General features: G+C 37.0%; 1 protein-coding gene across 1 annotated transcript in view; it reads left to right on the top strand.

Moving 5' to 3' along the window:
* Positions 1 to 12,533, top strand: part of ZNHIT6 (zinc finger HIT-type containing 6) — a 44,735-nt gene extending 32,202 nt beyond the window's left edge. The window contains exons 9-10 of the mRNA XM_004603630.2: positions 7,574 to 7,698; positions 11,612 to 12,533. Coding sequence (XP_004603687.2) covers positions 7,574 to 7,698; positions 11,612 to 11,652 — 166 coding nt within the window. The 3' untranslated portion in view covers positions 11,653 to 12,533. The remainder of the gene's footprint in view (positions 1 to 7,573; positions 7,699 to 11,611) is intronic.
* Positions 12,534 to 14,113: the final 1,580 nt, after the last annotated feature.

The raw sequence follows: 14,113 nt of genomic DNA, 5'->3' as shown, positions 1-14,113 counted from the left end.
ATCCTCCAAGATTCTGGCTTAGCAAATCTTACATGATCCAGAAAATTATTTAATTTTTTTCCTCATGGAGCCAGCAGAACAAGGACATGCAGACTTTTTATCATGGTTTCTTATGTCTTGCATCCTGTGAGTTTTCAGGACAGGAAGGGGTGGCTGGAACTTGGGGGTCTGTTTCATCAGTGTTCGCTTTCCTTATGCCCGTCTTGTGTGGGAGTCTCATCTTCCTAATTGAGTCTGAGCTTCAAAGATACATTTTCATGCAGGATGGCCTCTCATAGCCAGTCACTGAATTCATCTAGTGTTCATCTAGAAAAATCCAAAGCCAAGTCACCATGATCCTCCATTGCCTGTGGAAAAATAAGCTGTTTCCAGTTAGTTTTTCCCATGTCAGCCTCTTGTCCCAGAGCAACACTGGCCAGGTGGTCTGGACGATAAACTCTTTGAGGACAGTTTTGTACCCCATACAGTATCTACTGTATTTTCAGTGTGTGTTCAATAGATTACTATGTAGTTCCATTTAAATTCTATAAGGAATTATCATTTCTATTTAGGTTGAATTTTTTAAATCATAGTTTTACATTTTGAGGTGGGGGGGTGTGAGGGGCACACCTAGCAAGCAGTGTTCAGGACTTGACCCTGGCTCTGTGTGCCAAGATCGCTCCTGACAGTGTCATATTCGTTGCTGGAGATCAAACCCCAGATCAGCCATGTGCAAGGCAAGCACGTGGCCCAATCTACTGTCTCCCTGACCGAGATTTTTGCATTCTTAACGATACTAGTTTGGGCCTGATAGATCTAGAATGATTAAATGATTTTGTTTCAGGCTTATAGGCAGTGATTGAAAAATATACTTTAAAGATGCATTCAGTAGAAATGTATAACCTGTATTTAAACATTACAGTTTTTCTTATTGTCCTCATTAGAAAACTGGAAATCTTGAAAGTTAAGATCATTTTTTATTAAAATCCTATAAACATATCAGAACATTAAAGGAGTTCCAGAATTTCTGTGAACAGCATAACTGTTTTCAGATGCCGTTTCTTGGTTTTTGGTTTTTTAAGCAAGGTAATTTTTATTGAACAAAAGCTTCCTTAGAAAGATGTGAGAGGAGAGTAGGAAGGGAAATGGGTGTGGGAATAAACAAGCAAAGGAACATAGAGACAAGCAAATAAGATACATGTTCAAGGGAGAGCCTGGGCTTGAAAAGCAAGCTTACCCTGTCTTAGGTAAATAATCAGGATCTATTTTTGCCTTTTTACTTAGATCCCTTGAAAATAACTGATGAAGGAAGCATGTGAATAACAGCAAATTTGCTCTCCAGGTGCAACTTCCTCTTTCCATTTGGAGCATGATTCTATTCCTGAGTACTAGAGTGATAAGTGAGGAAATAAATTTAAGGATGTTTATTTTGGGGAGAGTGCTTCCCCCAGTTGCACTTGGTGGCCCGTGGGAGTGTCACTCCCCCATGGTACTCAGTTCTCTAGACCTGATAGTTCTGTGCTTGGGCCCCTCCATGTGGTGCTACTCAGTGATGCTAGGGCCCACTAGGGCCACCTGGGGGTGCTCAGGAGCCACAGAGCCAAAGTCAGAAGTGCAGGGGAAGGTCATGCAGTACCAAGGATTGAACACAGCACCTTGTGCGTGCATGTGCTCCAGTTTGAGCTATTTCCATCGCCCCAGGATTCTTCACTTTTGGAAGCAATCTTGAAGTGATTTCAGTATTGATAAAGTTTTGTTACGTTCAAGCCTCCCAGTGATAAGTATATATGTCAGTATGTATACATACATATATATTAGGTTACATTGAAATCAACCCCAGTTCTTTGTAGCACAAGCCTCCCAGTGATATATATATGTATATATGTATGTATGTATGTATATGTGTATGTATATACATCACTGTCATCCCATTGCTGTTGATTTGCTCGAGCGGGTACCAGTAATATCTCCACTGTGAGACTTGTTACTGTTTTCGGCATAGCGAATACGCCATGGGTAGCTTGCCGGGCTCTCCGAGAATCCGGGTTGGCCATGTGGAAGGCAGATGCCTTACTGCTGTGCTATTGCTCCAGCCTGTATATACGTATGTGTATATATATTTGATTATGTTAAAATCAACCCTAGTTCTTCTTTGTAGTATTGATGGAGATTGTTATGCTTTAGAGTGAGAGTCATGGTCAGGATGAGAACATGATCAAAATGTCACTGACCTTTGGCCACATTGTGGATCTAGTCTTGAGAAGGAAACGTGGGATCATTTGAGTTCTAGAAAACATTTATGTCAGTCTGAAGAATGTCTTTAGATGTAAAAGAAATATGTGGAGTGGACTGCAAAATACTTTTTTCATCTCAGAGATAATATCCCCAGTGATAGAATGGGTTTCACATGTGTCAATTTGCTTGACGCAAATTTATAAGAATTTAAACCTTAGCCCTAGAGAAACTGAATCTCAACTAGTTGGCATAACTGAATTTTTACAGAAGATACACAGCTATTGAAGTTTTATTGACTCTAAACTTGAGATTTTTACCTTACGGGACAGATCCAAAGTGAAATTATGGCCAAATTCTTAGTAGTGTCTAGGTTGCATTTTTTCATAGTAAATGCTCTCAATTAGAGATATATGTTTTCTTGTTCTTGGTATAAGGAAATTATGTGAAATGTAAACTGAAGTTCCCCTATAATACTTAAAGAACATATTTTAGCTCAATTCTACAACAACCTACTAAATATATCCATTCTGGTCAGATTATATAATTTGTAGCCAACAAAATTTTGTATTTTTCTAGGAGTAATGACATGATCAATTTAAATTACTAGGTGATTGCTGTTTATTTTAATCAAAGATCTTCAGTTTCTCTTCAATCAGACTTCTCATTGTATTCCCATATTCTCTCTCTACTCCCATCTTGTAGATACCCAGTTTATTTAACTGCAGCCACTCTTCTATAAAAAACTTTCAGAAACCTCTCATCTTAGTGCTAATGAATCCCTCATAGTTTACTATTCTGTTACCAGTGCCTTTTTAAAAAATTTCTGTTTTGCTTTGTTTGGGGGCCACACCCAGTGAGACTCGTGGCTCTGCAGTCAGGAATTAATCCTAGAGGTGCTCAGGGGACCGTATGCATTGCCGGGAATCAAACCAGGTTGGTCATGTGATAGGCATGTGTCCTACCCTCTATCCTATTTCTCTGGCCCGTCTATTCTGGTACATGTTTGCCCTCAGAGTGTTGTGTGAAGACACTCAAAAGATCTGCTTTATAATTTCAATTCTGTATCTCTGACCCTAAATATGATACTTCTAGGACTTTAGTGTCCTCACCTGGACAACAAAAATGTCAAGTATAAGTTCTTGCCAAATAACAGTTCTTTAAAATAATTTTTTTAAGAAAATTGTGGTGTGGTTAATGAATGAATTTCAAGGAGTTTTTCCAATAAGCCTAATGTTTTTTGCAACGTTTTTTGCTAATAAAGATGTGTTTGGGCTGAAAAGATAGCACAGTGGGTAAAGCGTTTGTCTTGCTTTGACCTGGGTTTAATCCCTGTCTTTATATATGGTACCCCAAGTAACACCAGCATGATCCCTGCCCTTAGAACCTGAAGTAACCTCAAACATCTCCAGGTGTGGCCCAAAAGCAAACCAATTGGTTAAAATGTAAAAATCTATACTGTGTAAGCACTTTGATTTAGATTTAACACCAAAGGAAGCATGTGCTTTGGCTGAAGTTAAAAAACTGAAAATCCATGTTGAAAATCCATGGTGAAGGAGGAATTTTAAGAACCACTTTAGTGAGGAAAGAGCTAGGGTTGGTATACGAAGTACCTAGATGCTGTAGGCACTCTACTGCCTGAAAGAACATTTGAGATGTATGGATCAAGAATGTTTTACTTATGGGCTGCAGTGATAGTACAGCGGGTAGGACGTTTGCCTTGCACGCAACTGACCCAGGTTCGAATCCCAGCATCCCATATGGTCCCCTGAGCACCGCCAGGAGTGATTCCTGGGTGCAGAGCCAGGAGTAACCCCTGTGCATCACCAGGTGTGACCCAAAAAGAGAAAACAAAGAATATTTTACTTAGCTTTAGATTTTTATCATGAAACTTTTTATAATGAATGACTGATTTTTTTTTTTTAAGTTTATTGGCAGCCCCAACAAACTGAAGCTTCTATTTGCCTAGCAGACTATCCCTTCATGGTTTAGAAATAATTCTGAGAGTTGCAAGGCTGCACCAAAAATTAAAAACTCATTATAAAACAAATTTCTGTTTCAGTGTCTATAGTAAATGCATTTCTTGCTAAAGGAATTCAGTGACGTCCAACTAAAGTTTCTCTAAGAATTGTTACTTTAGATAGTTAAAATCGTAAAACCATGGTTTGAGTAAGTGAACTAAAATAATTGTGCTTTATCACTTAGCCCATAATAACACATTCTATCATTTAGCTCACCAGTAAGCTCTGAGATTATGCAATTATTGTCTCCATTTCCAAGCATGGACAAGTTTAGTAACTGGTCCAGTCGCAAACCAATGATGATAAAGGCAGGACTCTTAGCTTCAGTGTGTTATATTACAGACCCAAGAAACAACTGTAAGTTGCTGCTTCATTTAAACATTTATTAAATGTTCCTCATATGTGCTTGATAGCTTTTCTTTATGGTTTATATAATTATTTTTTTAATCACTGATAGTGATTAGAAGTAGATTTCAATGTAACCTAACCCTTACTCATACAAACAATTAAGAAATTTAAATTATAGCTGAAAGATTATTGAAGTCTGACCTCTTTAGAAGATCAGAAAACTGAAGCATAGAAGCTAAAAAAGGCAATAGAACTGTGAATAGAAGTGTGCATCTTTTTTAAGGTCAATCCTAAATAAAATTCGGTGGTTCTAATCAAAATCACATAGCAGACCAGTCTTTCATTGCCTTTATATAAGGTACTGGAAAAATAATTCATTGCAAAATCTTTTATGTTTTTTGTTTGGTTGGCTTGGTTTTGGTTTGGAGTGCACACCCAGAGGTGCTCAGGAATTTTTCCTGGAGAGCTCAGGGTCCATGTATGGTGCCAGGGATCAAGTATTATTTTAGGACCATGTGGGCCAGGCGCTCTTGCACCTGGACAACACAAGTTCAGTCCCTGCTACTCCAGATATTCCCTCTAACCCTGCCAGGAGTGATCGTTGAGCACAGAGTCAGAAATAAGCCCTGAGCACTGGTGGATATGGCCCTCCCCCTCAAAAAATATTATTTTAGCTTTAACATCCAGAGAAAACCAACAAAGAAAGGTTCAATAATGTGGAATGAAGTAAAATACTTAAATCATGAAATACAAAATCATTTACCAAGAAGTGAAATAATTAGAAAGCATTCCCTTTGGAAATACCTCAATAATTATGATTCATTTAAAATATACAGAAGATAAATTACTGCTAATTGAAAAGTTCCTTTTTGAGTATAAATTCTATTCTAAATAAAAATTAGTTAATGTTCTTTTTATAAATTAGCCTTATATTCTGGTGTCTAATATCATTTTTCTCTTGTATAATTATTGCTAACTTTAAGATAAAATGTTACTTATGTCAAAGAGAAATAAGATTTAAAAGATGTGAAATATTTCATCCTTAAGTGCTGGAATCACTTCTGTATTACATTACACAGAGGAAAGAATAGATGGATTTTATGGCCTATGGGCATGAGGGTTACTGTTACAGGAAAACATAACATTTTACATTTTAGATTTATTTTCAATATTAAAAAATTTATGGTTCAAAAATTAAGAATTGTTTATGTATGGGATGGGGGTGGGGTCAGACAACTGGGTTTTTTGTTTTGTTTTGTTTTGTTTTTATTTTTTATTAATTCACCAATGAGGTACAGTAAAAAAAATGTAATGTTTGAGCTTCAGTCGTATGGTCATCAAACACCCATGCCTTCACCAGTGCACGTTTTCCACCACCAAAATCCCCCGTATCACCCCCCCTCCACGCCTCCCCCCGTATGTGTGGCAATTTGCAAAATATTTTTTCTCTACTTTAGTTATCTTCAATATTTGGAGACCAGTCTTATCACTCCTCATACCTGCCGAAAATGCAGTGCTAGACAATGTGTTTTGTATTGCTTGTTATGGATATAATAGAATGTTGCACAGCCACACACGCTCTAGGAATTCTAAGATTTCAATAATTAGGGTCTGAGGAAATTGCTGTAGCAAGTTGCTGGGATCTGAGATTCGTTTGTGTGTCTCCGGATCGTGGCCACATGGGAGCTTAAGTAGACAGTGGGCAGATGTGGCTTCATCTCGTTGTCCCATCGGGGCGGCGGGGAAGGAGGGCCCACAACTCCCCTGTCCAGAAAGAGTTGGGATTTGCCATCTCTGAGACTCGTACCTGGTGCTTCTTGCTGGCTTCTAGAAAATGGCCACCGATGGAGCTCTTAGAGGGCAGGCGAAGGGACAACACCTGGCCCCGTCTGGAATTGCCCAGCAGAGAGGGCCTATCACAAAGTCCCGGGCCATCTCTGCCACAAGTTGCTCGGGTCCGAGATTCATTTGTGTGTCCATTTTTGGGGTTTTTAATCGTTCTTTCACTTGTCACTTTAAAAATAAATCAGTTTTTAGAGTGGTTTGGATTTCTTTTTACTAAACACTTTTATTTTCCTCAACTTGAAAATGATTATAGGAGACAAAGTTTAGAACACAGAGAAATCACTATCCCAGGAACTCTTAACAGGTCGAAGCCAGTCTCAGTTCTCAGTTAGGGTCAAATGATTCGTTTCTGATTAGTTTGTGAGCAGTTGACTCTTCAGACATCACAGCAGAGTCAAATGTATGTGGAAGACAGCATGACTCTTGACCACTTGTATTCGAGTGTGGATATTGAATAAGGGAAAAGGATGAAAGTAGAGCTGTCACACTGGGCTGTGTTTTGCATGTATCATCTTTCATTGGTGGAAATGGAGGAAAATGTGGAGAACTTTACCATGCTGGTGTGGTGTGCATGTTCTCAACACTTTGTGATACACATATGCCAACACAGTCCCATCAGCAGTTTTTGGTGAGCTAGCTGAAATTCCATCCCTCTCATTCTCTACCTTACAAAGGAAGTGAAAACATTAGGGAAACCTTTTTTAAAAAAAAAAATTATGACTTGAGAATTTAAAGAATATTTGTATATAATTACCTGTTATATATTTGGCAACTGTGTCATGATACCATGACATAATTCCTTATTAAATTTTGTGATCTGCCTGATTCAGAAGCATTGAATTTTTTAATTTAAAAATAAAGGAAGGTCCTATTTAATTGTATGGCAATGTAAATTTCTAGAAGCTAAATAATTTTCTAGTCTGCCACATGTTATTAGAAATTATTTCTGTAATGATGGGTTTTATTTTTTAAGGCTAAAACTAAATATATTTGAGTAATTTGAACTTATAGGCAGTGTTTTATACAAGAAAAATTCGTGTAAAAGTCATGTGAAAATGAATGACTTGTTCTAGAGTGTTTCTAAATCTGTTTATGAATAATTCTAAATATTGAAGGTGTTTTTTGTTTTATTACTTTTTTATTATAAGGTATTATGAGCTGGATCCTTACAAAAGTCTCCTTGACAATTTGAGGAACAAAGTGATCATTGAATACCCAACATTACATGTGGTCTTAAAAGAATTCAGCAATGACATGAAAATTCTACACCAAGGTAAGTGTAAATGTCTTACTGTAATGCTTAATTCTAGTGAAGCCTAAAGCATTACATGACTGCTGTGTATTTTTCTCACTACGTTTATACACTTTATGCAGTTTATTCTGAGAATTGATATTTATATTAAACTATTTATGTTTGTTCTGTAGAATTTATACTATTTATTCTGTAGAATAACTATAGTTATAACTACAGTTAATACTACAAAAGAGCATAGTGAATAAACTGGAGCTTCTGTTTGATAGCATATAAAATTAGAATATCAGTTTAAATGAATCTATTTGAATTCTGACTATAAAAGCATATTGTTTTCCTGATTGGAGTTGTGTGTTTTTATCTTTTAAATATTTTTTTGTAATGAACTTGTCTTTAAGTTTTATTCCTTAAAAATAATCCATACTTTTTTTTTTTTTCCTTTTCGGGTCACATCTGGTGATGCACAAGGGTTACTCTTGGCTCTGCACTCAGGAATCACTCCTGGCGGTGCTCAGGGACCATATGGGGTGCTGGGAATTGAACCTGGGCCGGCCGCCTGCAAGGCAAACACCCTACCCGCTATGCTATCGCTCCAGCCCAATAATCCTTACTTTTTGGTTTATTTTATATACAAAGAATCCTGAGAAAAGAAATGTGGAAACTATTAGCATATTGTCATTTATTATTAATATACTGAGATAGAATTAGTTTATAAGAGCATAAGTTGCATATTTGGGGTCCAGAGTTACCAAGCCACACCAATCACCGGTTTTTTAAGCTTTCAGAAATAGTCTGTCTATGATGATATCAATGTAATTGATCCCTTTAGAGATTCCTGAAATGAGAGATTACAAAGCATTTTTAGCGTTCTATCAAAAGAAATACACTTATAGAAGGAACATTAAAAATTTGAATTACATATAAATTAAGGTGGTGTCCTTCCCTTGTCCCTTTAACTCTTTTTTTTAAACCCATTGCTTTTATTTTCTTCGACTTTCACTTTGTTTCCTTGACTCTATTTGGCATTTTTGTGATTTATTAAAGTAAATTTTTTTCTCTTCATAGAGTAGTAAAGCAGGAAGTGTCATAACTAGGAAAAGGTAGAACATGCAGTTTTCATGTATAAAACATTGTCCTAGTTTACAATTACTGTCTTTCTGAATACAGATTCTGGAGAATGATTAAAACTCAGAAATTACTTTTTAAAAGGCAAAGAAGCTACTTGTCTAATTCAAAACTTATTAGATGCCACTTCAGCTGAAAATTATAGGTAAAAGTCAAGTTTCATTGTAGTGAACTCAAAAGGACGTACGGAATTTGTGTGTTGGATTGAATTTTTTTTCTAATTTTATTGAACTTACAGTCAAAGTCGCCAAAATTTTTAAGAGCCACAGTTTGAAATTTTGCTTTTGAAAAACTTTAGTGAACATGAAGTATCTAATAATAAATCATGGACTCGCTTCTAAATCTATAGGATAAATCTTGACTATATTTTTCATAATTTAAGAGGATATTTTGATTTTCTCAAATTAGAAATTTCAGTTTTAAAAAAGCCCTTTCGATTTTTCTGAACTTATGTGTAAGATCATACTTTTTTTCTTAGTAGTTCTCTCTCAACATTGGTTTCAGGGAAAGTTGTTTAGTAATGTGGGTTACTAGCCATGGCAAACATAGTCTGTGTAAATAAACACAGCACACACAGATCCTCTTTTACCTTGTTTGGGAATGCACATTGAATTAAGACTTCCTGTAACCAAGCAAAGGATAAGGCTGCTTTTGTAGTGTACTTGGAACAACCTTATGAAGTATAATTTGTATGTTTTAGTAGGTATATGTTTGACTTATTTACAGGAAGCACAGGTGATTTGTGCTTTCAGCATAAAAGATCATTTATAATTAGAAATGCTGAATAAAAGAATTAAAAGGAATCTGGCAGGATTTTCCAGAGCATTTTTTAATTGTCCCATAAATATACCTTTATAATAATTCCAAATCTTCATACATGTACATTGCTTTGTATAAGCACTTGAAAGTGTCTGTGTCTTTGTACTTCCTTACTGCATTGGCTACCCTATAGGGTGGTCCCTGAAAGCATGAGGAGAGTTATATAGAAACAAAGCATTTTCTTTGGAAAACCCTCAAATTCTTCCGCTCTCCAAAGGCAAAAATAGGCCGGGTTTTGTTCTTGAGTTCAGAGCACAAGGTATCTCTCTTCTGGTCTGGATCTTCTGGTCTGGAGGAAAGTGTGTTTGGGGTCTGGAATTCAGCAGTTTTCACACTTGGTGGTTGTTTTAATATTTATTATGATTGTAGACTGCCATCATTATTTTTTCTTTATAAGTCTGCCTATATTGACAGGAAGTTGGCCAGGTTTTTTTTTTCCTGCTTTTTAAGAAATAAAGTTGACTGTGGAAGACTTAAGTATTTGAGGTAGCCCGAAAGATCAAGATGTAGAGGTGCCAGTCTCTAACCTTGTGTCCATCCAGGGGGAAGTGCTCAGAATGATAGTGCTTGCTTTACAGGCTCTTACTTGCCAGTTACCTGCTGATGGTGATGACTTGATAGCGCTTGTTATATTTTAGTCTAAGGCAAAGGGATCTATTTTTAAAAAAAAAAAAAATAGAAAGCTAGGCAACTTTGGTGACCAAAGAAAGGGAAAAGCATCCTCCCACACTGCACTGCCAGATAGTACAAAGCCTCATTAATTTAAAAGATAGGCAAAATAATTTTTTTGTTATAATATGACTCCATGGTAGGATTCCTCTGGATTTTGAAAAGGAATCAGCCCAAAGTGATTTACATACATGCATTGTATACAAATATGTGGCATAGCAGCCACTCACACACTAGCCTTCCTTTGTTGTTGTTTTTACCAAGGGAGGGGGAGGGGGGTGTCTTACAATGTCCCCCCAGTGATACATGCCTACTGGGCTGGTCATTCTAGGTAGGAGCCTGAGGAGGTGGTGCTGAGAATTACCTGAGCTAAGCTCTGCAGTGCTCCAGGTCTCTGGTACCGCATCTCAAAGTGTTTGAGGGACTTCCAGGACTGTACCTGGCAATTCAGGACACCATGCTATACAGGAGATTGAACGGGGTGTCAGCCGTGGACTAGCTGGCTATGGACCCTTCAGAATTTACTCTGCTTCTCCATGTACTGCTTTCCTTATCACAGTGAAGATATAATCAGTAATCAAACCAATCTGTTGAAATCGTGACAATTTCATACTGTTACTAGTTATTCCTTTCCTTATAGAAAAATCAGGTTCTCTTGTTTCCTATTTTATAGTCTATTAAAAAATCTAAAAGTAGCTTGTTGTCACAGTGATTCAGCAAACATGCTAGATTTACTGGGAGCAGTGGAGGAAGGGGGGAAGAAAGGCATCATCTCCATCCTCCAGGAACCGTTTTCAGTTCAGCGAGTGAATCTGTCTGCTCATTCAGACAGCTCCTTTGAAGAAAAGCCTATTTCTGCTCCGACTTCTTTCCTGTGAAAGGACAGAAATGGCGATTACCTAGTCTTGTATCAACCCACATTCACTCAACATATACTGACCCTCAATTTTAAGTTTAAAAATATGGAAAATTTTTTTCCAGCCACATTTGGCCAGTCTATGTGATAGCAAGCTATTCAGTGGGGCAAGCATGGAACCCTAACCACACTGTGAAGTGACCATTCCCAAGTCTTCGGCAAAGTCAGGAAGGATGTTACCTCACAAAATATAATTGCCACTCTTAGACATCATTTCTCTGTTTACTGTGGCGAAAATTGTATATTCCAGCTGCCTGGTACATGGCATGGTTTGTACCATGAGCAGTCCCATTGGTATGCATCAGAAGGGAAGAAAAAAGAAGGAAAAATACAATATGCCAAAGAGAAAACAGTATAAACACTTGACTTTATATTTACTTTCTTCTCTCCCCCCTTCCCCCCCAGGGAAGAGTGAATCTGTCAGGAACATTGGCAATGAAAAGTAAGTCCTTCTGGAGAAGGAAGAAGGTGGAAATTTCCAGCCTTTGCAGAGGACTATGCATGGACTAGCCTGATGGAGCCTGGGATATTGTTGGGTGCTTGAAATTTTTCATTTCTCTGAAAAGTAATTAAACAATTCAAGTTATATATACACACACACACACCAATATTTTTTATTGCGATTGGCATTGTGCTTATTTTAATATGCTTGAGTCTGTAGTCTTCAAACTTTTTTTTTCCATGCTTTGCCATAAGAGTCAGTTACAAGTTTGCTTTCTCTTCAGTGGAATTCTACGGAAACATGCAGCATGCCATAAAGCCACGGGATGACAGACCTATTCTAGTCTTAGAATTATATATGATATAATAAGCTTTATATGTGACATAACCTATCATGGCAACTGAATGGATCTTTCATGCGTGCACAGCACACATAACAATGTCCTGTATTCAAGGCTGAATAAGTATTACTATAATATCTTATGTCCAGTGTAGAAAATTAATGGCTCCAGGTTGTTGTTTGAATTATCTGTGCTCATGGATTTGGCTCTGCTTGTTCACAGTGAGCTGTGCCTTATTAGGAACTCTGTGCCTTTCATCCCGTTCCCATTCCACTCTTGTCATTACCACACAGGGGTGTTGTGATGAGCAGTTTTATGCCATGTTTTGAAATAGCTAGCAATAACTAAAACAGAAACACTTGAAGCTCTTCAAAGGAATGTATATGTGTATTTATGTATATTCATGGTTTAATTTATATCTTATGGCAGCTCTGTATATATAATGATCTCACATACTGGAATTAAAGTTTCCTAGTTTTATTGGAATTTATACAGTTATGAAATTGCAATATGACTGTAAAAGAGTAAAAGATGATTACATCTGCGTTGCATCTGTGTATTTAATGGTTACAAAAGCAATGATAAAACTGGAAAATTGGGGTAAATTTTAGACCAGAAAGAAATCAGAGGCAGTATTTGAAGAGTCCTAAGAAGATAAGAAAAATGAAAGCATCATGAGAAGATGAACACGGGAGAACTTAAATAACACAGTATAACTTGGGATAGAAAGTGGAGAAAAATGCAAAAGCAACAGTGCCACAAAAAGTGTGGCAAAAGGGCCAGGGGGATAGCAACAGCAGGAAGGACATTTCCTTTGCATGTGGCCAACTGGGTTCAATCTCCGCCATCCTCACCGTCTCCCAGGCACCAAGAGGAGTGATCCCTGAACATGGAACCGGAGTAAGCCCTGTGCACAGCTGGGTGTGGCCAAAAAATCCAAAACCAAAACCCCCTGGTGGAATTTAACAGTGAAAATAACAATGATTCATAGAAAATAAAATCTTACCATTTGTGGAATATATAGCAACTTCAGGAATCTCTATAATAAAAAGAATATGTTAAAATTATTTACTATTACTGGAGAAAGAACTAGAATTTCAAAGGATTTGCATTTAATTTTAAACTGAAATTTATTCAAACTTAAGAAATAGGGCAAAATGACTCAAATGTGTTAGAATTGTCACTGGAAAAAATGGGATAAAGTACACATACACAAATAATTGTTACTTGAATATCAGGGTGGAGAGGAATTTCCTGATAATGAAATCTGTTATGATGTAGTATGATTTCCAGGAAAGCTATTGAATTCTATCCTTTCTAAAATTTAAACTGAAAGCTGGACATAGCCCAAGGATTTATCCTGCACTTTTCCCCCTTGCCCAGGAGGGAAAAAAAAACAAAAAGCTACATGATCTAATGCATTGTTTCCGTATGCATTGCCTAGAATTCTATTGGATTTTTATAAATTGTTCCTTAGGAACGTATTGAGCTAGCATTTTGCCATAAATAAATCTATCAGCTCACTTGATTAATATGCACATTCATTCCCACATGATTTGCAATAAACATGTGTTTCAATGAATAACCATGTCAACTGCTTAGAGGGGGTGAAATTGGAATAATTCAGAGAGCCCTGAAAGTTTTTAGTATTAAGACCCATTTTCTTTTTTTAGAAGCCCTTTCCATTTTGGGTTCTTAACAAATTCTTGTGAATAAACAAACTCCCTGTCCATGTTAAGTTCAACATTCTGCATTTCGTTCACAAATCATATTTTTTAAAGTTCTATTTTTTACAGAAAAGTTCCACCTGGGCTGCTTTGTTTTTTTAAACGATCATTTCAAAGGGAGTTAAGCTTTTCATATTAATGAAAAGCTACTACTAAATATGGGATTAATTGCCATAAATTAAAATAAGCAAAGCTTGTACCTGTTCACATTACAGATGTGAACTAAAGAGTTTAGGGGCTCTAGAAATAGTACAGTGAGTAGGGCACTTGCCATGCCTGTGGTCAACTTGGGTTCAATCCTTGGTACCCCATGTTACCCTCTGTTAGAAGTGATCTCTGATTACAGAGCCATGGGTAAATCCTGAGTACTGTCAGAAGTGGCCCAAAAATCAAAACAA

Source organism: Sorex araneus, chromosome 5 (assembly GCF_027595985.1).
Source record: "Sorex araneus isolate mSorAra2 chromosome 5, mSorAra2.pri, whole genome shotgun sequence".
Lineage (NCBI taxonomy): Eukaryota > Metazoa > Chordata > Mammalia > Eulipotyphla > Soricidae > Sorex > Sorex araneus.
This window is presented reverse-complemented; position numbering and strand designations above follow the sequence as displayed.